At 26.2% G+C, this 27116-nt stretch overlaps 2 protein-coding genes across 2 annotated transcripts in view; one reads left to right on the top strand and one right to left on the bottom strand.

Annotated features, from left to right (window-relative positions):
• LOC134831386 (out at first protein) overlaps positions 1-22360 on the bottom strand; it is a 51350-nt gene extending 28990 nt beyond the window's left edge. Inside the window, exon 1 of the mRNA XM_063845105.1 lies at positions 21953-22360. Coding sequence (XP_063701175.1) covers positions 21953-22072 — 120 coding nt within the window. The 5' untranslated portion in view covers positions 22073-22360. The remainder of the gene's footprint in view (positions 1-21952) is intronic.
• A 2528-nt stretch (positions 22361-24888) lies between these two features.
• Positions 24889-25672, top strand: LOC134832047 (clavesin-1-like). The gene has a single exon (XM_063845936.1). It carries the CDS (start codon positions 24947-24949, stop codon positions 25670-25672), a length of 726 nt encoding a protein of 241 aa, XP_063702006.1. The 5' UTR covers positions 24889-24946.
• The last annotated feature ends 1444 nt before the right edge of the window (positions 25673-27116 follow it).

Raw genomic sequence — 27116 nt, 5'->3', positions numbered from 1 at the left:
CTCTCATTAATTTTGAATCACACACGACGAACGAGACGAGCACACAAGACATGTTTGTTCATTAAATGCGAATGCAATTAATTTTGCTTTAAATTAGAAATGTAAATTTCTTGTGCGGGACTCGTTCAAGTGAAGAGCGACACACAGAGAGAGAAATGGTTTAATTAGCATTTGATTGTGTCATCACGCTGTCGTTCATGATTATTTTATAGACACGTCGTCCGATTTTCCCGCATAGTTTTCTCGCATGAAACGCCTTTTGACGCAATCTGTCTTCTTCCAAGATATTTACTTAATTTTAATAATGAGCTCGTGTCTTGCCGGCAAAAAGGGAAGACGAGCCATTATTAGGGAAAATATTTATGCTTTCGAGTGTGTACTTTGCCGTAATTTGCATATAAAATAAATAATATTCATGAGCAGGCATCGTCGTCGTCGCAATATGAGCAAAAATGAATAAATAATTGAGCAACTTTTTACTCTTTTTACGGTTCCGAATGACAAAGTTGAGGGAAAATTTAAAATCCCTTGCAAAAAATTGCTTTTCGTTCAAAATTCATAATTATTTTAGAATTACTCACAAAAGTTTTAAGAGTAATTTTTCAAAAAAAAAAAAAAAATTTTTTTACAAATTGAGTACTTTACGGCTTGTCATAAAATGAACAGGAAAAATAAATATTTTATGACCCGAAATAGTGCACGACACACAACAATATAAAAGCTAGAAAAGAGATAAAAAGTGGTACAACGTTACTTCAGACGACAGTTTCTAAAATATTTTATTTATTTTCTTCCTTGTCCTGCTAAAATATGCAAGCAACCAACATACATTTGAGTATTTTTCTGTCCTGTTGTCTCGTAAAGTACATCGCACTTTTATGGATTTTTTGAGTTCTGAGAATGAAATGACAATTTAAATTTAGCAAGAGCTTAAATTTTGTGAGAATTTCGGATCAATTACGTTTAAATTTAATTTAACAAGACTTAAAATGCTAAAATATTAAATAAAAAAAATTTTTTAACGGATAATTTTTTGAATTGACAGCTGTCAAAAAAAATAATTTTTTATACAAAAATCGCTTCTAACTGAATTTCTTTTAATTTTAAAAATTAAATTTAAAAGCAATTTTTTTTTATTTATTTTTTTTTTGAATTTGACTCAAAATTAATATCAAAAATGATTTTAAAAAAATAATTAATATTTATTAAATAGTTTTTTTTATTTATTAAGAATAAATTTAAATAATTTTATTAAATTTAAAATAAAATAAAAAATAAATAAATTAAATTAAATTAAAATTTAAAAAAAAATAATAATAAAAATAAAAATTTCAACAAATCAAAAAAAAAATTAATAAATATAAAAATAAACTTTAATAAATTTAAAAATAAAATTTAAAAAATTTGAAAATAATTTTTTATAAATTTAAAATAAATTTTAAAAAATTTAAAAATAAATTTTAAAAAATTTGAAAATAAATTTTAAAAAATTTAAAAATAAATTTTAATAAATTATTAAAAATTTTAAAAAATTTAAAAATAAATTTAAATAATTAAAAAAAAATAATTCTTTAATAAATTTTTCATAAATATTAATAATTTTAAAAGTCGAAATTCAAACAAAATTTTTATTTGATTCCACTCCATAAATGACATTTAATTGACCTGTTACCCGATTTTTTTTTTAGATAAAATTAATCCAATTCGTTCTGTGTCATGTTCCAAATAGTTTTTCATTGAAAAAATCCGCTCTTTTTAAAAAAAATTGTCAAATAATAAATTGAAAATGTTCCCAAAATTGCATTTTGATGATAACAGAATGATTCTCTTCGCCATTTTTCCTCATTTTTTGTTCACGTCGCCATTCAAATTCCAATTTTCTCGCATTTTCATAGACATTTCCACTCGTTGCAGAGACAAAACAATTATTTATTATTAATTCTTGCACATTCGCTTTACGCTTTGGTTCGTTCTCCGTCGCATTTGTTGCTCCATTTGAATACTTTGTAATAGTTTGTGTTCATTTTTCACCGCGCTCAAAGCTCTTATTATTACTGTTTCTGTGAGAAACTCGTTCGTTCGTTAGGCGAATCACTGAGCGAAAGGAAATGCCAGAAAAAAGTAATTACTCTTTTTCTGCACTTTTTTTTGTGTTGTTCCATGCCATTATTTACTCTGTCTTTACATTTTTCGTGCATAATGAAAAAAACGCAGGAGGACAAGCAAGAATAAAACTTTTTACACCTGGTTTGTAGCGTGCGGCGTCGTCGTCGTTGCTTTCAGCGTAAATTTAACACATGCCTCACTCCTTTTTCTAATTCCTCGTCTTCCTGCTAACAACAAAATGGTTACACGCCTATTATGGGGCGAAATTACGACGCACAGTGGGCTCAAAAACATTTTTTTTTTCCATAATTAAAAAAAAATTTTTTATGCACAGTGGTCTGAAAATGAAGAAAAATTGACCAAAAAAATAATTAAAAGTAAAAAATTATGAATGAAATCGTAAAAAATCGTTTTTTTGAACAATTTTTTCTTAATTTTTAACTTTTTGGAGCACTGTGCATATTTTTTTTTGTTCAAATTTGTAAAATTTGAGCCCATTGTGCGTCGCGTCACAAAACAGGAGCAAATCACACGAATTATTAACATAAAACAACACGTGAGCCATTATCGATCGTCACTTTTGTGTCATTCCAACTCAAAAAAAAAAAAAAAAAAGCGGAATGATTTTCAGAAAATTGAGTTTTGTCCATCGTATCAATCACGTTTGACCCAATTCCGAAGCGAAACGTCAGTCGAGTGTCGCACGACATTCAATTGTAATTACCATCTGTCTTTGTCGTTCTGTTTCATTTCCCCCGTTCGCACTGCAAATGCACGAAAAACTGGCAGATTTTTCGATTACGTGGTAATTAAAATTGATTCGCATCGAAAATCGTCTGAAAAACTGTTGAATTTACATGTAACACACTCCGTCGCACACGTCATAAGAGCTCATGTAGTAGTTTTTCAAATCATTAAGCAGAATGATGATTACAATATGTTGCTCGTCTGCACGTTTGAGAGCGAAAAAAAAACTTTTTCATTCAAATGATGGGAAAATAAAGTAATTGAGGGTCGTTTGCTCTCTCGAAACTTTTTGTGTGAATGTGTTTGGTAATTAATCGATGAGAAGACGGAGAACGAGTGAAGTCGTGTGGAAAACGATTCAGATGCGAACGAAACTTTTTAAAATGTTTGCATTTCGAAGAACGAATGGAAATGGATAAAAAGATTGATTTGATCAACGATACAAATCCTTTGCATGTGAGATTCTGCTTGGTTGTCGAACGAACATGTAATTGCTCGAACACACATACACGCAAAAAAGGTCACAGTTCATGTCCTCAATTAATGGTCGTTTAAAAGAGGATTAAATTACAACGATATTTCAATCACTTTTTTACATGCAAATGTAAGGGATGAGGCGTCTCCTCTTAAAAGGTGAGTTTTTAATTTTTTTTATATATATTTTAAAATTTATTTAATTTTTTTTTATTTTTAAAAATATTTTTAAAATTCTTTTAATTTTTTTTTTAATTTAATAAAAATTATTTTTTTTAATTTCTTAATGTTTTAATTTTTTTAATTTTTTTTTTTTAAATTTTAAATTAAAATATAAAAAATATTTTTTTAAATATGTCAAAAATGATTTTTTTTTAATAAAAAAAAATATTTAAAATTTAAAAATTTTGAAAAAAATTATTTGTTTTATTTATTTTAATTTTTTTAAATTTTTTTGAAATTGTTTCAATTGTTTTTAATTTTCAAGAATTTTTTTTTTAAATATTTTTTTTAATTATTAAAAATTTTTTTTAAATTAATTTATTTATTATTTAAAATTTTTCAAATTTTTTTTTTAAAATTTAAATTTTTTTAAAATTTATTTAATTTTTTTTTAAATTTTTAATTAATTTTTTTTATTTTTTTTTTAAATTTTATTTATTTATTTTTGAATATTTTGAAAATGAAAAATTTATTAAAAAAAAAAATAAAAACTATTAATACTTAAAAAAATATTTTTAAAAAAAATTATTTTCAAAATAAAAAAAAATATTTTAATTTTTTTAAAAAAATTATTTAAAATATTTTGAACATTTTTTTTATTTATTTTTTTAATTAATTTATTTTAATTATTAATGTCAATTCAAAAAAAAAAATCCGTTCACAAATTAAAAATAATTTTTTTTTTCAAAAATTACAAATCTTATAAAAATTTAAATATTTCAAGTTAACAACTTTCACTTTTTACCAATTTCCGGTTAGTAATTTTACAATTTTGACAGCTGTCACCTTTAAAAGACCTTTTTAGCTATAAATTTCCTTAAAAATCTTTTCATCTCGTTTACCCAAACACATTTCCATTCAAATTTTCCAAAGTTAATTTCCATCTCGAGTCCATAAACAATAACAAAACCCTTTTAAATATTTCAACGCAAACTCTTGGTTTCTTTGAAAAATCTTTATTCAAGGCGAGATTGTGGCGAAGACAAGAAACTTATTATTATGGCAGCAAACAACATTAAATACGAAGAAAAAAAAGGATAACCAATAAAATACGGAAAAAGTCTTCTCTTCTTCGTGCTTCATTCACAGTAACTTGGCTTGCTTGCCTGAGAAGAATATCTGCATTGTAATAAGTTTCATTATTATTGTTATTATTCCTGATTGCCGTTAGCAGAGTCTCGAGGGAATTTAAGGTAATTTTCTTTTTTTTTTTTTTTTGTTCAAATTTGCTCGCCAAAGAAATTCATCCCACAGAACGAAATAATTTTTTTTTCCAATCAACTTAAATTTTCATTAGCTTTAAAAAAAAAATTAAAGTTGCTGCAGTAAAATCGGTATCTAATCCTTTTTTTGTATTTTTTTTTCAGTTCGATCGGTGTACAAATTTCGCATCGCCAATAAAGTTTTATCCTCTTTTATCGTGCAATATCGCTCTGTGTATCTTTTGTTGCTTTCGGTATTTATTTAAATTTAGGACAACGCTGCCTGAATTTTTCATTCAAGTCTCGGCAACAAAACCGAGTGTCATATATTCATGACTGTATTTCATTATTAATGTGCTAAATGAAACCCCGGAGGGAGATTAAATTGACACATCGTTGCCTGTTTGGTGCCGATAAAGGGACTTTGTGTTGAATATCTCTGCCACAAAAGGTATTGTTTTTCACACAAATGCCGTCAGACAACGCACCGTATCAATAATAATAATAGCATAACTTTTCCCGTGTGTGAATGCGGCGAACAAATTCTGCACGCGGGAATAGATTTGAGGCGCCGGAAAGTGTGAAAACCATAAAAAATATGCAAAAAACACTTTTTTTTAAGCAGAATCTAATAATTTATTGATACGAAATTTATTCAAAACATATAAAAAAGGGCGACAAATGGCAGTGCGTGTGTTAACTGCCAAACGAGAGAAGATCTCGAGGAAGTACGAGACGAGGTAGGCGTATGTTGAGATGCTAAATAATTCTTTTTTTTTCGTATATTTCATTTTTCAACCAATTTCATTTTTTTTTTTAGGAAAAAGATGTACGCTTCGAGATTGAACAGAAAATTTATGAGCAAAGAGGTTCAATTTTTAATGTGTTAAAACAGCAGGCAGCTTCATGCAAGATTTTTCGTGTACAACGAGGGATACTAAATTCAGGGGATGGTCGTTAAATTTGTTGAAAAGTTAAATTTATTGCCATCGTCGTCATCAGTGTGGTAAGATATCGTGTTGAATTTATGCAAAAAACGAGGGACAATGAACTCTTGAGGCGTCGTTAAAGTTTCGAAATTCAAATTAAAATCTTTTGGGACTTAACTCGAAAGTGTCATTAAAATATTTTACTTGAAAAAACTTTTAAAGTAAAGAGTTAAATTGAAAATTTTGATTTTTTCACAAAAAAATTTCTTAAAAAAATTTTAATAATTTTTAATAATTTTAATAATTTAGTAATACTTGAATAATTTTTTCTGAAAAGGAAAAATGATTTAAAAAAACTTAAAAATTCCGTTTTTAATTTTTTGTTTCAACTTTAACCGAAAAAAAATATTTTTACGTACTGAAAATATTAAATAAAAATAAACAAAAAGTTAAAAATAAATTTAAAAAATTATATTGAAAAATGAATAAAAATATTGAAAAAAAAAAATTATTTTTTTTTAAATATAAATATTAAAAAAAAATTAAAATTACAAAAAAATAAAATAAAAAAAAATTTAATAACTCAAAATTAAAAAGATATTTTAGTTTTTTAATTTAATTTTATTTTTTTAAAATATTTTTTTATTTGATTTTTTTTTATATTTTTATTTTTAAAAATAAATAATATAATTTTTAATTAATTTTTAAAATATTTTAATTTAAATTAAAAACTTTTGAGATTTTTTTTTAAATTCTAAAAAATCAATATTTGACCTTGACAGAAAAAAAACACTTCACGAAGAAACATTGCAAGACAAGAAGACAAACATCGAGATCGAAATCAGTAAATAAGCAATTCAATAAGGAAATGAATAATAAATAATTGTACAGATGACACAAAAAACAGCGACACGACACGCACAACGACCAAAATATCTCCGCTTTTCCAATATTATTTCATTTAGACAACATTACAGATAAGCCAATTTACGTACCTTTTACGTGGCTCATCGGATATTTTTCTCATCTCCCGCATTTTCTCTTGTATTTTGTGTCACAAGTCACGCAAACAACCCAAAAAAAAGAAAATAAAAGCTAATAATACGACGGAATCAGTTCATCTTTCTTCTTCTTCTGATATTTTTTCAATGCTTTTTTTTCAGATATGCGTCGCCAGATGGTTGTCAAGCATCCCCATGCTGAATTGCTCGGAGGAACGAATGGAACAAGAAAAAAGGCGGAAAAACAACAACAACCAAAAGTGTTGTATGTAAATTATTTGTAATAATCAACAAGATAAGCGACTCGAGCGAGAAGATGATTCGAAAGGAGGAACCGAGCGGATGAGACGATGAATATAATCAGCATAATTGATCAATTTTCGTTTGTTTTTCCGCTTTTTTTTTGGATGAAAATATTACTAAAGAATTTTTTTTTTGCTTTTCAGGAATGAAAATGTCTGAAAATCATCAAAGTTTGAGAAATCAAACCAAAAAAAAAACATTTTAATTAATCCAAACCAAGCACAAAAACTTTTTTTTCAGCAAAAGAGGCAAATCCCTGAAATTTATTAATTGATCAATTGCGAAAACCTCTAAAATCGATGTTTACTCACACATTTTGCACTTCCTGCATGCTGCGTTCGCTCAAAGTGATTTTAATTATTTTATGGCATGGTTTGTTTTTGGGGTTATTTCGGTAATGTTGTTGTAACGTCGTGCCAGCGTTTAGTTAAAAGGCGAAATATTTGCATGAACAAACGTTGGATAAACTTTCGGAACGGATCATGGATAATCGTAATTAGATTTTAATGAAAATATTACGAAGGACGAACAAAGGTCCTTTTGTGTGATGCGGCGATATTGATAGTGCGATGCGGAACAAAGAGACGATCAATAAAAGGGACCGAGAAGAGTGTGATACGAGGTAATTGTATCAAAATAGACATCGATATGACATGACACGGCAGGAAAGTACAAGAGACGATAATCTCATTTATTATTTTATGGAGACTTGATGTTGATTGTTTAAATTAAAATTGCTTCGTGTGCTGAGGATTTTGTCTTCGATCACGAAAGACGAGAGAAAATTTTGTTGAATTTTCAATCAAGCATCGATAAATGATGAAAATTGAACAAGAAATTTGATTTTTCTTAAAATGAGAAATTCAAGCGCAATATTATCACGTAAAAGTGTCTCTCTCTCACTAAAAGCACAGATTGCTTGAAAATCACGCACTCCGGACTTTGTAGACAAACATTTCTCACATATCACGTATCACTTTCATCATTTATAATTGTTTGTTGTCACTTGAGAGATCCTCGTCCTCTTTAACGAGTTGAGAGACGTGTTGAGAGAAAAGCTGCTTAACCCCCTTTCCCTCCAACTGACGGCTTGTGATGACAAACGAACCGCTAAAAATAAAAGTAGAACACGTTTCAGAGCGAATTATTTCTTAATTAGAATATAATTCTCTTTGTTTCGGGCAATTTTATTGTGCGCTAAATGGAACCTGCGAATGACTCGTTGATGATGACAAACACACTTCTTCGTTGCTATTCATTAGCCGATCTCATTATTATTATCCGCAGCAAACATTTAATTGTCATTATATTTTCTAATCCTGCTCGTCTCGTTTTAGGTTTTCAACTTTTCTCGGTTGTTGCTTGGAAATTGAAGGAAAAAAAATTTTTAGAAAGTTTTCGTTAACAAAATATTGTAACGGATTTCGATTTTTGAAAATTTTTTAATTTTTGTCCCAATGCACATTTTGAATTTTAAACCTATGTACAGTCTAAAAATTCCCCCTGTGCAATTTTTTTTCAAATTTTGAATTTGTATACCAATTTTTTTTTCGAAAGTGAAATATTGTTACGAATTTTTGTTTTTTTTTTTTTTAATTTTCGCCCCAATGCACATTTTGAAATTTTGTCCCAATGCACATACCAAAAATTTTCGTTATGCAGTTTTTGATTTTTTTTTCATATTTTGAATTTTCATATCATTAATTTTTCAGACAAACCTCATTTTCTGATGAAAATTTTTTAATTTTTGACCCAATGCACATTTTGAAAATTTATCCCAATGCAAATTTTAAAAATTCCCATTTTACATATTTTCAATTTTTTTTCATATTTTGAATTTGCATACCAAATTTTTTTTCGGAAGTAAAATATTATAACGAATTTTTGTTTTTTTTTTTTTAATTTTTGCCCCAATGCACATTTTAAATTTTTGTCCCAATGCACATACCAAAAATTTTCCTTATGCAATTTTTTAATTTTTTTTTTATATTTTGAATTTTTATATCAATAGTTTTTCAGACAGACCTCAATTTCTGTTAAAATACGCCAATTTTCTTCAAAATCTTCAAACGTGATGGATTTCCATCCATGAACGACTTGAAAGCATCGTTTAATATATCAAAGTAGAAGGATTAATGTCTCTCTCTCTTCCCATTTTAATCCATATTGGATTAAGGTTTCGTTTTAATTAACCATCTCAACATCAGACAGCTTACGTAATTAAGGAGCAAATACATCTTGAGCAAAAGTTGCGGTGTCCCCATTTTTGAAGCAATCCGCAGACGGCAAAGTTTTGCACTCAATAATGGGTCACCGCACATAATGTGTCGGAAAATGTCAACAACAGTGGTTCATTTTCTCTCTGTCGTTTGTCATTTATTTTGTCTGAAATTAATTAGATTTGCCTCTCGCAGTAATCCAAGTTGACAGCTTGAAACCCGAATCTGACCTCGTGTTTTTGTTAAGTGGTTACTCGATAATTACATACCTAAAAAGAGAAGAAAAAACGGAAAAATTAGAAAAAACCTGACGTCTCCATGACAAAAAAAGTGTTCAAGGTCGTAAAAAAAGCTTAAAGCAAAAAAATGTAAAAAAAAAGTCAAAAGAAAATTAAACATTTTTTTTTGTTTTTTCAACCCATCTCCAGTCGCATCCTCAAGTCGAAAGATTACAATAAAAAAAAGCAAAAAAAAAAACATTGTTGATCTTGTGTTATTTATGTCGTAGGATGATGGAAACGTAAGATGATGTACTTGAGCTTGTACTTGATGATAAAGTAAAGTCAACGTCGTTGTCAGGCACATTTGCACGAAGAAATAAAAAAGGAAGGACGAATGAGGAAAAATAAACAAAAAAATCACTTGCAACACGATTTTTTTTTCTTATTTAAACATTTTCGAGCCAATTTCAAGGCAAGGAGTGAACAAACAAAATTTCGCCACACAACAAGGACAGGAAAAAAAATGGAAATTGGCTCGTAATTCAGTGAAGCGAACAATTATTCATTATGAGGAACGGTAAGTAAATGATCAAAAAACTGATAATCTAAGCTAAAAAAAGAGCTCATCGGAAACATACGTCATCATTGTGAAAATGGAAAATTTTTTGGATAGAGAGAACATTTGGTATCCACATTAGAGTAAGTATTTACTGTTTTTTGGCATTTCTGATCTTTTTGCGATTATTATTTGTTTCTTTTTAGATTTTCTCATTCAAAAAAAGGAATTAAGAGGAGTCTGTCAGTTTCATTCTTTATAATTTATTTTCTTTTTTACTTTTTTTTTCAATATAAATTTTTTTTTAAAAGTTGATAATTTCAAAAAAAAAAATTTTTAATTTTTTTTGTATATTTTTTTTTAAATTTTTTTATTTTTTTTTTTACTTTAAAATTTATTATTTTTATTTTTTTTATTTTTTTTTAATATTTTTTTATTTTTTTTTAAAAAAATTTTTTTTTTATTTTTTTTTTATTTTTTTTTAAATTTTTTTTTTTTTTTTTTTTTTTTTTTTTTTATTTTTTTTTTTTTTTTATTTTTTTTATTTTTTTTTTTTTTTTTTTTTTTTTTAAAATTTTTTTTTTTTTTTTTTTTTTTAAAAAAAATTTTTTTTTTTTTTTTTTTTTTTTTTTTTTTTTTAATTTTAAAATTTATTTTTTTTATTTTATATTTTTTTTCAGAAATTTTCAACAAAAAGAAAGTAAAATTAAAAAAAAAATATTTCAAATCTGAGTAAAAATACACTTTTATCCTGCCATTCACAAACATTTAACGTCGACTTCTCCGCACGTTCGAGTCAAAAGATGCCAAAACAACTAACTTTTTCATATCTTCCGACAACAAACTCGGCAGTGCGTGGCGATGATCCGAACAGTAAATGTGTGTGTTTGTTGCTGATAGCAGACGCATTTTTTCTGCGCTCACACTCTCGAAAGCAACAACAACAACAAAAAAACCTCGACTGTCACGACGCACGATGAAAAAAGGGATATTTCCATTTTCTGAAATATTTTCCTTTTTCTTCTTCTCCCTCATACTCGTTTTTTTTGTGTCTCAAGAGAACGAAACACGCCGTAAGTTGTAAATCACGCGTTGTCAGAGCAAAAAAGAAGATACCAAATTTCATTTCTTTATTACTTGAATGGGCTAATGATGATGATGAAAATGATATTTGTACACACACGTTTTCTATTTTTTTCATTTTTTTTTTTTTTTTTTTTTTTGTGAAAATAAAGAAGACACTTGTGCGTGTGTAGCCCAGAGGCGAAAACCAATGAAAAAGTGTTTCTTACAAAATTTCGCGCGCGCGGAAGTTTATAAAGTTGTCAGATTTAATGGAATTTGAATTGCTTGATTGCATGTCTGTGTTACCAAAAATCCTCAGAAACGTTAATTAAAATGTTAAAAGTACTTTTTCATGTAAAATTTTCAATTCCCAAGTAGTTTTCATGCGAAAATCAATCAATTACCTCAAAGCATTTCCACACAAAAAAAATCGTTAATTTGACATTTTTCCGACAAAATTGCATAAAATCCATTCCCACGGGGTGCAAAATTTATATTTTTTCCTCGATAAATGAGTGAGTTGTGTTTGTGATTTTCCCGCGGGACACATAAATCCATTGTAATTGAATAACAAATTAGTGTGTCTCTGACTGAAATTGAAGCTGCGCCGTGTGTTTTTGTGGATAGATAATGCCGCGATGAATTACAAAAAGCAAAACAAATTGTCGAATGTGAAAAGTGGGTCTCAATTTTGCTACTGAGCGGCATTGGACAACAAGGGAAATCAAAAGTAATTGATGGGTTGATTGGTATTCTAACAATTTTTTATGCAGAAATAGGATCTAATCCGCTCTGTGTGAAAGTTTGTCGTTGGATGATGCACGAAAATGGATTGATTTTTGGTACATTATTGATTGAAATTTGATATTAGTTGGGTTTTAATGAAGAATTTTCATGGGAAATAGTTGAAAATTTTTCTTAATTAATTAAAAATAATTAATTAATAAAGCACTTTAAAAATTAAAGTTTTGCGAAAAAAAATTAAATTTTTAAACTGGCTAAAATATTTAAAAAATTTTATGGTTTTTATGAAATTTTAAATTTTTTTCTTCGAGAAGCCTCGAGTTTATTTTTAAAAATTTTTATTTATTTTTCATTTTTTTGAAAAAATAAAATTTTTAAATTTTTAACAATGATTGTGAAATAATATTTATTTTTTTTTAAACTATGATATTTTAAAATTAAAAAAAATATAATATAAAAATATTAAAAAATTTGAAATTTTAATAAATTTAATTTTTTAAAATAAAATAATTTTTAAATTATAAATAGCTTATATTTAAAATTTTTTTTTTTTTTGAATTTTAAAATATGTTTTTTAAAATTATAAAAGAGTTAAAAAAAATATAAATTTAGTAAATAAAATAAAAAAATTAATAAATTTAATAAAAAAAATATTATAAAAAATTTATAATTTAAATAATTTAATTAATATAATTTTATAATTTAAATAAATAAAAATCTAAAATAATATAAATAAAAAAATAAATTTTCAAACAATATTTTTATTAATTTTTTTTTTATTTAATTTAATTTTTTAATGTATATTAATTTAATTGTTTTTTTCTGTATTTAAAACAAACAAAAAATAATATTTTTTTTTTCTCTTTATTCAATTTTAGAAACAACAAAAACCATGACGAAAAATTACCTCCTCACGTCAAAACATAAAAATTACTTAATTTTGGTCCCAAAATTGGAAGCTCAAACGCTAAAAATAATCATCTCAACCCTTTTTTCCATCCAATTAGCGGACATCAATCACCCTTCAAATCTACCGTCGCTCAATGTCGAAACCAACAATCGTCAATTGCTACCGTCACTTATTTAGGTAACTTCACTATCGCTCGCCAAAAAGGAAAAAAAATCCTTTTGGTAATTTTTTCTCTTTTATTTATTTATTTTTTATTTTTTTTTTATTTGTACCGCTTGTCATTTTATCGTATAATCATTTTATTTTTAATCCTAACATTTTTTTATATTTTTTTTTAGCTTTCTATGAGAAAAAGGTTTCCTTAATTTAATAGCAAGCAAACTGACAGACAACCAAAAAGAAAACATAAAAAAAAGATGGAAAAATGTAAAAGGCGCAGTAAATATTTTTCAACAACAAGAAACTTGACATTACATAAATACGAAATTAGGATCATATATTTATTTGTTAAACTTCCCCCTCTCGTTTCCAGTTTGTAACTTCGTTCATTCGTCGTTTTGATGATGATTCTATGGCACAAAAAAAGATATCAAAATGCTTTTTTTAACTTTTTTTGTGAAGTTTTTCTTTCATTTTTAGAAAGTTTCGTAAAAAAAAATCACAAAACATGTTGTACAATTGCTCAACGACGACGACGACGAATGAAGAACTTGACAAAAAGCTGTAGAATTACACACAAAAGTAGATCGCATTGCATTGTCGTGAAGAAGCAAAAGAAGAGTCGACAACAATAATAATATGATATGATAATAGAAAAATATACAAGAAAATTTCTTTTTTTGTCGTTTTTTCAAAAGAAAAGTCACTTTTTGCGAGTTTATGAATTCAGGGAGAGACGCGAGACACAAAAATAAAAAAGTTCGCAAATTCATCAAATTGATAAACAATACAAAAGGCAGTTTTTTTGCGTGTTTTGTGCCAGACAGTTATCAAGTTGCTGCGCTGTCTCGAGTAGACAACACGAAATTTGCTGTTATTGCGATGATTATTGTCGTTCATTGTTTTGAACGCGAATGAGGGAAAAAAGTTGTGTTTACTTTTTTGTCTGCGAATCGAGTTGGAGGATTGTCAAAGATGGTTTTTGTGCAATACGGAGCACATATGTTGAATAAATGGAAGGGAAATAGTGACAGACGAGTTTTTTTAGGAAGAGAAATTTCGTCTGAGGGAAAATTTTTGAAGTTTTCAAGAACGGTAAGTGCTTTTAAAATATTTTTAATCAAAAAAATTATTAAAAAATTTTTTTTTTAATTATTTTAAAGTTTTTATATCATAAATAAAAATAAATAATTAATTTAAATAATAAAATTTTAAGTAATTTTTAAAAAATTAAATTTTTAATAAATTTTGAAAAAAAAATTATTAAATAATTTATTTAAAATTAATTATTTGACTTTATTAATTTAAAATTTATTTATTTTATTTTTGATAAAATTTTATTGAATAATTAATTTATAAAATAAAAAAAAAATAATTCAATATTTCATTTTAAAAATAAAAATAAATAATTAATTTAAAGAAAAAAAATTTAAATAAATTTTAAAAAAATATTTTAAATAATTTTTTCAAATTTAATTTAATTTAATTTAACTAATTAGAAATTACTATTTAAAAATTCAGCATTCACTTATTATTTTTTATTTTATTAAAAAACTGAAGAAAAAAAAAGTAAAAAAATGTTAAAATAATTTTTTTTTTCAATTAAATTGTCTTCAAACAATTTTTTTTCCAAAAAATTAAGATATAATTTTCGTAAAAAATATTGTTCAAACAAAATTTTCAATTTTCTCTTGAACAATTTCAATTTTGTAATGAAAATCAATAAACCGATGTTTAAAATCTTAATTTCCTCTTAATCCAAGTATTTTTCTTCAATTCTTGTGTGTGTAAATGACACGTTGTTGCATCGCACACTCTCACATCTGAAGAGCCATAATAATAATCAATTTTCTTAATTAACGCTTTCCGTTCCATTTTCTCATCTCTCGTTCTTTGTACGTTGCCAAAAGTGCTTCAGGCCACGAACGAAATTGCATTCCTCATTCCGCTCCGCAATAAAACGAACTCTTGTCGTATTTTCCCCATAAAAACCAATTTTTTCCTTGTATACGATTATTGCTGTCTTGTGCGCTCATATTTTCTGCAATTTCTTACCAGAAATTCAAGTGAACACGAAAACATCTTCTTTTCTCGTCGTTTCGTCGTCTTGCGAGGGCAATACGTTATCATTAAAGTAGAAAAGAGTGGAAATCGAGGGCAACTTTCTTGCATTTGGGATTTTATTTGTTGTAGTTTTGTTTGTCTTTTTATTGACATCTGCATTCCCCTCTTCTTATTTTTTCTTCTTTTTAAGAAAAAAAAATTGTAAGAAAGTAACGTTTTGGGGTTAAAAAGGGTTCCGAATGCACTAAAAAATTTATACACTCATTCCGTTTTATCGGCAAGACGTGAAAATTTATTTCGAGTACATGCAGGCAACAAGTTGGTCATTTTTACGCCATGCTACTTTTCCAACATTTTCTATTTATTTATTGTGTCGATGCTACTCGTGTTCGCTTGAAAGGTTTCTTCGATGGTGACGACGACTGTTTTCTGTCGTTTTTTTTTTGCTTTTTCTTTATAAATAAATACAATCGGAAAAAAAAATGTGTAAGAAAACTTGAAGAAAAACGATTTATTCGAACGTTCATTGACTCTCCCTTTCTTTTCTTTTCTTTCGATAGCAAGTCTGGAAGTAAGTTGTTATGGCTTGAAAATAAGAAAAATTAGATTTTTGAAAATTTTCGTAAAATGAAGGATTTAAGCGCATTTTATTATTACAAATTTTGAAGAAAAAAAATATTAAAAATTAAATTTTTAATTTTTTTTTAATTTTTTAATTTAAAAAAATAAATTTTTTGACAGCTGTCATTTTTTTAAAATTTAATAAAATAATTTTTTATTCTTCGATTTTTGATTAATTTCGATTAATTTTTTATTATTTTTAAATTTATTTGAGATAAAAAATTAAATTTTTTACTGTAAAAATTAAAATATCACAATTATTTACTCCTCATTTCGAAAAAAATTTGTTTGTTTAATTTTAATTTTTTTTTTACATTTTTGATTTAAGAAAAAATTGAAAAATTTAAAAAAAAAATAAATTTCTGACAGCTGTAATTTTTTTTTATAATTCTCAAAATATCTCTTTTAATGTTCAATTTTAAGATTTTTAAATTTTTAAATTTTTTTTTATTTTTATCAGTTTTTTATTAATTAACATTTTTAATTTTTTTTTAAATATTAAACTTCTAAAAAAAAATAATTTCTCGATTTCTTACTCCTCATTATGTCAAAAAAATTACAGACAGACATAAAAACGAAAAAAAATTTTTTTTTCTTCAAAACACAAAAATGCATTAAAAAAGTGTAATAAAGAAAAAAATTTTTCTTGCAAATGTAAAACTTTAACAGGATTAAAGCGTCGTCGCACCTTGCTCCGATACAAAAATCGAGCAAGAAAAAAAAGTAAAACTGAGAATTTACACTTGTCAGCATTATCAATACAACGTTAAAACAACAAAAACTTTTTTTCTTGTTGCGAGAAAAAAAAAGTTTTCTTTAAATGCTGTTTGATCGAAACTGTTGCTGATGCTAAAACTTCGAAAATGTGCGATGCTGCCTCTGAAATGGAAACTTTTTGCCGCCCCACAAGAATAACGAACTATCTTAAAATTTAATTTGTTAAACTTTTTACACATTTATTACCTTTTTTCTCTTGCAGGATAGTTTTCTGATCTGTTACAGCTGTAGACTTTCAAGAAAACTCCCAACAACAACGAAGAGCAAAGGTTGTAGTTAATCGTGTGTAAGTTTTTGTGCCAAACTAACTCGTTCTTGTTTCTTCTTTACGTCTTTTTTTTTCTTTCATTGCAGCCCAAAATGAGGTATAAACAAGAAAAAGTTCATTTTCTCCAAGAAAAATCGCTTTTAAACGTACTTCTGAGGGGGATTTGTGTCTTTAGAAACGAAATTTACGACTACTTTTGAACTTTTTTTGTTGTTGGCTTAATAATAAATGGGTACAAGCTGCAAAATTTCTTGCCACGAAGAAACTTGAGACTTTTTTTCTCGGTATTTTTAATGAACTGTGATTCCCAAATCATGTAAAATTAATTGTCTTTTCTCGTTTCAGGGCAGAAAAGAGATTTTAAGTCACCAAGAGAGAAAAGTTGATGCATTTTCATGCAAATTTATCCACAAAAAACTTCTAATTAGATAAATTCTTGCCAAAAGAAAAAAAAGAATTTCATTCAAATTCAAAATTGGAGAGATCGAAGCATGAATTGAACAAAAGAACTTCCTTTTCAAAGAAAATTATTCTTTTCAAATCAGGCTGAATTTGTATTGAAAAAATCTGAGATAATGGGAATAATAAATAAGAAAGAAATAATTCAACCATTCATTCATCGATTCAATGCGATTCGATCGAAAAACTTATTGGCATTCATCACATTTGGAAATTTTTGTACAGAGAGACGCTTTTTGAAGGGAGTGAAAGACTTGCTGAGTACCAAAAATGCTAATTTGAGCGCTTTTTATAGCAAATTGAAGAAAAATTTCATTGAGGAGTACGAAATTGTGAAATGAGGAGTAAGAAATTGTGAAATTTTAATATTTTTTGATGAAAACATTTGAAAATTTTTACAATTTGAAGAAAAATTTCATTGAGGAGTACGAAATTGTGAAATTTTTATATTTTTTGTTGAAAATTTGTCTTAATTTTTTTTTTCTTTTAGAAAATGTGCTTCAAAATATAAATAAAACACACACTTGAGCCTCCTGTGAATGAATAGAAGCACAAAAAGAGAAAAACTCGGGAAAGAAAAGATTCTACAATCAACTGATTTACATTTTTTCTGCCTTTTTTCTCTCCCTCTTCTATCCTATTCATCCACACAACACATCCTCATCGATTTAATCCACGTGAATAAGGTTCGCAGCTCGAAAAAATTCCATATTCATGATTTTCATGCTCATTTCCGCACGTGAATTGGTGAAAAAAATGTCACATTCAAGGACAATTTCATCAAATACTCAATTAATTATTATTTTCTGTCGTTACAGAGCCTTCGTCTCCAATTATATGGAAATATAATGACAGCAAATCATTAATTTTCGTAACGTAACGCAACCCTTTCCTCGTCGAATCAATTATTCAGGATCAAAATTATAATTATTTTTTCATTTCCAGACAATAAATAAATTAAATTCCGCATCACCCGTCGTGTGTGAGTGTCTGTGTGCGAGAGCAGCAACACATTACTCGAATGGCAATCATGTCAAGAGGAGTCATCATTCCAATTCCTGATTATTAATGAGAGCAGATTTAATGGCAATTGTCATTCATTTTAGCATTTAATCGATGGGAGTGCGAGCAACAGTGTGTCGTGCCGCGTCGCATGCGGAAAAATGTGTCGTTCGTTGCTCCAAATCTCTCGAAAAATCGAAACACATGCGGATATAAATTCAATAAAAAGCCAATTATCCCCCGAAATGACCCGCAAGAGTGTAGCAGAGACGCCAAAAAGCAAGAAAAAATGGAAAAATTCACAGAAATGAACAAAATGTTTGTTTGTTTGTGCGAAAAACCGAACGAAATAACGAGGAAAACAATAATAATTCACCTTAATTGCTTTGAGGCAGGTAAAATCCTTGCCTTTTTAATGTTTATCGACGTCATATAAACGATTGTTCGTGAAATATGATGATTGTTAGAGATGGATTTTGTTCGAGAACGCGATTCTTGAGAAATTTATTTTGAGAAGAAAAACAATCTAGGCAATGAATTTTACTTAGAAATTGTTATTTTGTGAGAAAATGGCCCATTTTTATTTTTTTTCGATTTTTAAAAAATTTAAATATTCGATTTCAATTTTTAAAAAATATTTTAATCTGAAATTTTAATTTTTTGTAAATTTTTTGTTTAATTTTTTTTAATTAAAAAAATAACATTTTAATTTTTTTTTTATTTTTAAAATTTTTTTGTTTAATCGAAAATTTTATTCTTTAAAAAAAATTTTTAATTTTATATTTTTTTTTGTTAAAATTCTAAAAAAATTATTCAGAATTCATATTCTTTTATTTTTTTTTATTTTAAATTTTATCTGCTTTAAAAAAAAATATTTAAAATTTATATTAAAAAAATCATAAAAGTCAATTCAAAAAATTTCCGTTAAAAAATTTGAAAATCGCCTTTCTGCTAATTCAAACTATTTTTTTCTCACAAAATGGCAGTTCACAAATAAAAATCAACACGAAAATTTTCTTTTTGTCTTAACACCTTCTCAACGACGATAAAAAGCTTTTTGCGATAACTTACGTTCATAAATTGATTCCGATTGTATCGTCAAGCGAAATCACTTTTAATGCCTTTAACGGCTTGCTAACAACACATAACCATATTTCACGTTTTTTGTTCGTTTCTTTGTTTTTTCATACATTTTTTTTTGTTGATTCCCAAAAAACATGTTTAACTACTTCATTGACGTTGTTTGCTTTGCTCGCACATAGAAAAGTAAATATGGAACATATTTAGATTGACATCTAAATGGCTCTCGTTACTCCATGTCGTCGTCGTTGGTTCAACGCATAAAGGATGAATTATTAACGGGTAACGCCATCGGGGTATCAACATTAATGCCCATTTGACAAAAGAAAGTCTGACGAGATGAGCCTAATGACGAATAAATGTTTATCGAAGAGTTTTTTTTTTTCAATTTATTCGGGGGCGATAAGAAAATTTTTTGGGGCAAAATATTTTCACGAACAATAAAATATTTTATTATCGACATTCCCGAATTATTGGCACGAACGAGAGACCACAACAAGCAAATATTATGGCGAGAAATATTTATTTATCTCGCAAATGGTCGTTATTGATATCGACAAAAAAAATATCGGAGCGAAACAAGAAGAAAAGGACATTTCCTTTTTCCTGATTATTTGTCCATAATAAAAATAATAATTTTGACTTTTTTTCTTTTCAGAAAAACACAAGGAGATGAGAAATAAGGAGAACAATCCCTTATACATCATTTCAGTTTATGATCAACTTTTGTGATGATATGAGCTCATTTTGTCTCTTTTTGTGGTTTTATTGTTTCGAATGATGATGACAACTGATCCAATCGATGATTTTTGTGATGATGGAACCAATAATTTGATTATTGCAGCAATTTTCTGAACAAAAGTTGATGAAAAATTGTCACGAGGTAAGTTTTATAAAAAAAAATTATTGACTTGAGCGCATTTTATTTATTAAAATTATTTAATTATAAATTTTTAAATTAAATTTTAAAAAATTAAATAAATTTTTAAATTATTTTTAATTTAATTTTTTTAAACTAAAATTATTTAAAATTTTTAATTAAATTTTGTTAAACTAAAATTATTTAAAATTTTCAATTTTTTTCAATTTAAAATTAAATTTTTAAATTTATTTAATTATTTTTTTTAATTAAAAAAATTTGCATATCGTAATTTTCTTCAAAAAAAATTTTTTTTTATATTTTTTTCTTTTAAAATATTTTTTTTTTATTTCTTTATCCTTTTGATATATATTTTTTTTAATTTTTTTTCTTTTTTTTCTCTTTTAAATTTTTAAAACAAAAAATCTTTAAAATGTAATAAAAAATTTTCCAACTCGAATCTCTTCATAGATGAACTCAATTCATTCAATTTTTCGTTATATTCCAGATAGAATTCAATTCACATTACACAATTTCAAATGCGAAAAAAAGTTGATTTTGCAACATTTTTGCAACTTCTGCACTGAACTTTTCTTGTTGTCATAAAAGATAGGAAAAAAAATGAATTTTTTTATCATATTTTTCACGTGTTACATGCAATGTGATGCAATTTTTATTCACTTTTCCTTGCAGTAATAAATTTATTTATGTGTCAATTTTCTCCCCATATCTCTCGTGAGGGGATTAGATTCAGCAGTGCATCTGCTTCAAAAGGCAGGTGTTGTAAAAAGTTGTCAAGTTCGCAAATTCACAAAATATTCGAACTTCATCAATAATAAATTAAATTTCAGAAAACTATTAATTTGATTGAACGAGAAATCAAAAACTATTTCAATACGGTCTTAGATGGGGCATTAAATGCAATATTAATTGCTTAATGGAACTCAACGATCAAACTATCAAATACGTAGAATTATGCAAAAGTGTTTCAAAATTGATTTGATGGAATACAATCAAATATTTTGTGTTGTAAATATGTTATTAATGAATTTATTTGCATCAATTTCACAAATTACTGAGAATTTCGCGTGTCTAATTTCATTATGGGTTTCAGCTTTTAGTAAAATTACTATTTATTTGATTTTAAATAGTTTTTGTTTATTCTATTTTTTAATTTAATTTTATTAATTTATTTATTTTTTTCTTTTCAGGACAACAAGAAACTTCAAAAAATTTTCAATTAATCCAAACCAAGCATATAAAAATTTAAAAATAACTCCAAAATAACCTTTTTTCATTGACAGTTTCGCTGAACCTGGAGGGAAATTTTAGTTTTGGAGTCTCAATGAGTAGATTTAAGCAAATGGCGATTAAACTGGCAACATCAGACGATTAAAATTCAACTTCAAACTTCTCATCAAAGACATATTTTTAGTTTTTTTGGTCACTAAATCACTTAAAAAACGTTTTATTGACATTTCTTTCCCTAAATTTACACATTAAATATTTTCATGGGTAGAAAAAACGTCAAATCCCATCCAATCCATCAGTCTATTAAATTTTATTGCTTTCATTTCGTGCAAATATCAAATGTTTATGAGATATTGTCATGCACAGTCCCTTATTTTGTTCATTTCTTTACATAAACGATACATCATTTATTTATTTATTGACTCAAATCATTCCAAAACCTTTATTTATAAAGCACAATAAAAAAATTTTGTGCCATTTATTAAATAAATAATTTTAGTTTTTAACATTTTCTTCCATTCGTGATAACAAATCTTTCCAAGAATCATCTTCTCAAAAAAATTGTACAAAAATATGTCTGTCCCTTCGTTCCATGCAAAGTGCATACGTAAAGTTGAATGAATTTTGTGTCGTAAAAAAAAATAACAAGCCGAGAATGAACACTGTTTGTATGTGTGACGGATGATTTTTTGTGTCTGCGTTGATAATTTTACCTGATTTTGAACATTTATGAGGAGTTGTGGGTTGCCAAGACAGGCACACTGTAGAAAATATGTTAATCCGATCAAGTATTTGTCGATCATTGAACGCGTTTTTCTCGTTTTTGCACACATTTTGTTTATTTTGCTTTTTTTCTTTTCTATTTTTTCAACTTCACTTCACTTGTTGTTGTATTTTTCTTGCTTTTTATTTACATTCTTTTAGAATTTTTTCAATTTTCATGGAATTTTACTATTTTAACTTCATTTAACTTTATTTGAGGAACACTACTCGATGCTTAAAACCGTAATTTTGCCTTTTTTTAACGGATTGACAGCTAAAAAATCATTTATTTTTAGATTTATTTGTTTTGCGATGCGAATGTTACGGAAGAGACCTTTAACCGTGTCGCATGTCTTGTCTATTTGCTGTCCCGCAAAGAACTGAATGGAAGGTTGGTGAATGAATGCGGGAAGTGAATGAATCGCACGCCCTCTGACGGCAAATTTGAACGCATGCGATTCATGAATTTCGTTCATTTCATCAATTTTTTTATGAATCAGATGTTTTTGTACGACAACTACGAGTTTTGTGGCGTTATACGGGATGTCTGACGGGAAAAAATGGAAAAATGCCGGTAATAACAACAACAATAATAACGGTAAGGATGCGAAATGGACTCGTGCTGCGATGAAGAGGTGAAAAAATATTCCAGCGGGATTTTAAATGTTTGTTGCTCAAAACGATAATCGAGAATTAAGCTTTTAAATGGTGTTATTAGACACGATATTTGCACAAAAGATTGCCAACTAAAGACAATTTTCGTACAATTTCGAAACATGTTGAGCTTTGTGTTCCAAAACCGTTGTTTGAATAAAGTGTCGTACATGCTTCAAGTACCTAATAACAATAAATGAGAGAGATGAAGATGATATCAAAAATGTAGTTTAAAGTTAAGCGTACGTACCTACCGTGAATGCGAGACAAAAGGAATATGGGCCTGAAGTAAAGCTGATTATTTACCTCTTTACCGAAAAGTTTGTCATTGAAGTTAAAAGAGTGTTCATTGTTTGATAATGATTAAAACTATTTCTATCGCCGAGTTTATTTATTGAGCTCAAGTGCGTGCGGTTTGAAGTGTAGTTTGTACTGTGCGCCTAAAAGGAGTTTAATTTTTGTGTTAAAAATTTTAATAAGATTTTAAAAAAATTCAAAAATTTTTATTATTCATTATTTTTATTTGAATAATTTTTTATAATTAAAAAAATATTAAATATTGAAACATGAAAATAAATATTTAATAATTAAAAAAAAATTTTAATTTTTTTAATAATTTATAAAATATTTAAAAAAAAATAAAAAATTATTTTATTTATTTTAAAAATATCTTAAATATTTTTTTAATATTTTAAATTATTTTTTTTTATTTATAATTTTTGATTTTAAAATACATAATATTTATTTAAATAAATTAATAATTTTATTAAAAATATTTTTAACATAATATTAAAAAAATTAAAAAATTTTTTAAAAATATTTTTTTTGTTTATAAAAAATAATTTAAATAATATTTAAAATTTTATTAAAAATATTTTTTTTTGAAATAAATAATTTTAAAATAGTTTTTTAAAAATTTTTTATGTAAAAATTTGCTATTTTTTAATGAATTTAAAATTTCCATAAATAAAAAAAAATATTTACTAAAAAAAAATTTAAAAATTAAAATTGATATTTGACAAAAATTTGGATAATGGATGTATCTTAATTTTTTTTTCTTTTTGAAATATTTTTTTTAATTTTATTAATTTATTAATTTATTTTAATTAAATACTTAAATATCTTAAATTACACTGAAATATTATTTTACAAAAAAAAATTAATAAACAATAAATTGAAATACGGTAAAAAAGTTAAAATTTGAAACATTTGATCAAAAAACTATTTTGAGGCAAAATGTTATATTTACTAAATGCGTAAAATTTTACAACACTGTTTGATAAACAAACATTCACGGTATTTACTACACATTTTCTGCTCGTGTCACAAATGACATCTTAAAGGAATTAATTAACAAACTCCATTCAGTTCATTTACCTTCCTCTTCTTATTCGATACTTACCCCCTTTTGCTACGTTCTCAGTTACGAAATACAAAGTGACAAATTTATTCTTTCCTTTCGAATTACCACAGGTCAGGTTTAACGGGTTCTTCTTTGTGTTTAAATTGCTCTGATGACGCAAATCGAGATTCAGTTTTTTTCCATCATTTTTTAAATAAAATAATTTATTTTTGTAAACACAACCACAGTTTCATTCATGAAATGTTGCTTTGGATGCCAAACTAAACCGGTTGAAACGTCAATGGAGCGTTTTTAAGGAGGGATCTGGCAAAATCGAGACGAAGAAAAAAAGAGTTAAGTTCTCGTGCGTAAGCAATTTTTGTGAGTTGGGAGCGTTTGTACTGCTTCTTTAATTTTTTTAAGATTTTTTTTTTCAATTTTTATTTCTCCTTATTTTTTTAATTTTTAATACTTTCTAAAATTCCTAATTTTTGTTAATTATTTTTTTAAAAAATATTTTTAAAAATTAATTTTTGTTAAAATTATTTTTTTAATAAAATTAATTTTAAATTTAAATTAAAATTAATTATTTTTTAAAAAATAATTTTAAATTAATTTTTTTTTAAAAGATAATTTTAAATTATTAAATTTTATTAAAAAATTATTTTTTTTTTAATTTTCACTAATTAATTAAATTTTTTCAAAATTTTAGATAAAGATCGCAAACATTTCATCAAACCAAAAAGAGAAGAGACGATTTTTTTGATGCTCGTGCCTTTTGAAAGTTGAAGCTGTTGATTAGTCGCATAAGAAGCTTCATTTTGTCAACTCAAAGTATTCTGTGATACCAAAACAAAACACACAAAAAATGTTCAAAAGGCACAAAAGTGTGCCTCAATTGCCCCAAACGGATTCGGAAAAGCAAAAAATTAAATCCCAATTCTTAGAAATGATCCAAAGTTCACGTTACGAAATCCGCACAGACGACATTTACATCACCCGATGGCTCACAATTCTCGATTGGAACCCAACAGCTGCCTTCAAACGCCTCACGCGTTATCACAAATTCCGCAAAGAACATCCCGACTGGCATTTCACGCGCCATGTCTCTGCCTACGATCAACTTTTAAAACGAAATATCGCCGTTATGCTCCCGCATCGCGACAAACATGGACGACGCGTTTATCTCATGCACGCCAGCAAAATGGACACTTCCGAGGTAACGATCGAAGAAATGGGCCAAATTGACACAATCTGGTTCGAAAGTATCTTGGATGAAGCAGAAACGCAACAAAATGGCGTCACGATCATCATCGACATGAAAGACGTTAAATGGCGCCTTTTCAAATGGCTTACGCCGCAAAACTCGTATTACTCGTCGGTATTTGCGGAAGTTGCTCCCGTCAAGGCGTACGACATCCATCTCGTGAACACCTCGAATTTCGTCTATAAATTCATGAAAATTGTCATGCCCTTCATGATGAAAGGCGTTTTGCGGAAGATGAATTTCCACAGTAGCGATTTAAGGACTTTGCACGAGGCTTTGGGAAGAGACTGCTTGCCGCCGCAATATGGAGGCCCGGCGGAAAATGCGATAAATTACGACGAGTTGCGGAGAAAGTTGTACAAAACGTTGGAAGAAAAGGAAAAACTGATCCTCGCAATTTCTTCGTAGTTCGTTATTTATTTTGAAATAAAAAATTTCAAGTGTCCTTTTGTGTGTTTTTCTCTTTAATCATCAAAGTACTTGTCTTTGTCTTCGGAGAATTCACATTTTTTTTGTTTCACAAAGCGTACTTGACACACATTTTTCGCTTTGTTCTTGGGTTTTCGCGTGTTTTTGACAAACTTCAACGCGACTCTTCAAAGAATTGTTCGGAAAGGCACGTTTTCAAAGCACATGAAAGCAAAAAAAAAAGTATTATTTTAATAAATATTCGAAATGATAACGTAAAACGAATGCATTTTCATATTACTTTCAAACACAAAGGGGGATGAGATGATGATATGTGGAAATATTGTTGGAACGTTTTATGAGGTTTTTGTCATAAAATGCTTCAAAAGTGTATTTTTGATGATTTTTTCATAGAATTACGGATTAAAGTTAATTAATTTTAAAAGTTTAGAACAAAAAAAGTTTTCAGATGATGTTAAAAATTTAAATTTTTGAAAAATAAATTTACAAAAAAAAATAAATTTTTTAAAATTTAAATTTAAAAAAAAAATATATATAATTTTAATAAATATTAAAAAAAAATCTTCATTAATAAGAAATTTTTGATTAAAAATTATTCAAATAGAAAATTAATATTTTTTTTAATTAAGAAAAAAATTAATGTTTTAAAGTTAAAGTTAAAACAAAAAAATAAATAAAAAATTATTAAAAAAAAAATTATTAATTAAAAAAAAATATTAATAAAAAAATTATTAATAAAAAAATTATTAAAAAAAAAATTAAAATTAATTTTTTAACGTAAATTTAAATTTTTTCTCGAGAAAAGTAATTTTTAATATTTTCTCAAGATCTTTTTTTGAATTTTATAATTAATTTTTTTTAATTATTAAAATTTTAAGCTTGAATATGAAGAAAAAAAAATTAATATTAAATTAATAAAACCAATAATTTTAATTTAATTTTTAAAAAAATTAATTAAAATTATTTGTTCAAATAATAAAAATAAAATAAAATAAATTATTAAAAATATCAATTAATTTTTTATTTAATTTAACTTAAAGTTCAAAATGTGAGATTTTTCTTAAAAAAATTAATTTTTATTATTTTTGAAATTTCATTTATTTGATTTTTTTCGATATTGAAATTTAGCTTTTGAAAATTCTAAATAAATAATTTTTTTATTATTATTTTTTGATATTTTTTTGAACGAATTTTTTTTATATTAAATACCTTAATTAGGTAAAAAATATTTATTTAAAAAAATTTTAGATTAAATTTTTTTGAAAAAAAAAATCTTAAAATTTTTAAATAGTTTTTACTTTTAAAATTAACAGACATACTCGTATAAAAATCGAATTTTTTAAATTTTTTCTTGATATCTTTAAAAAAATGTGCAAAACAAAGGTCTTTTGATAACGGAGATATCATGATATCAAGAAAAATA

Source organism: Culicoides brevitarsis, chromosome 2 (genome assembly GCF_036172545.1).
Source record: "Culicoides brevitarsis isolate CSIRO-B50_1 chromosome 2, AGI_CSIRO_Cbre_v1, whole genome shotgun sequence".
NCBI lineage: Eukaryota > Metazoa > Arthropoda > Insecta > Diptera > Ceratopogonidae > Culicoides > Culicoides brevitarsis.
Note: the sequence above shows the minus strand (reverse complement) of the source record. Positions and strands in the feature narration are given on the sequence as shown.

Coding starts and splice junctions, on each gene's coding strand:
- LOC134832047 (XM_063845936.1), top strand. CDS start 24,947: ATGATCCAAAGTTCACGTTACGAAATCCGCACAGACGACATTTACATC.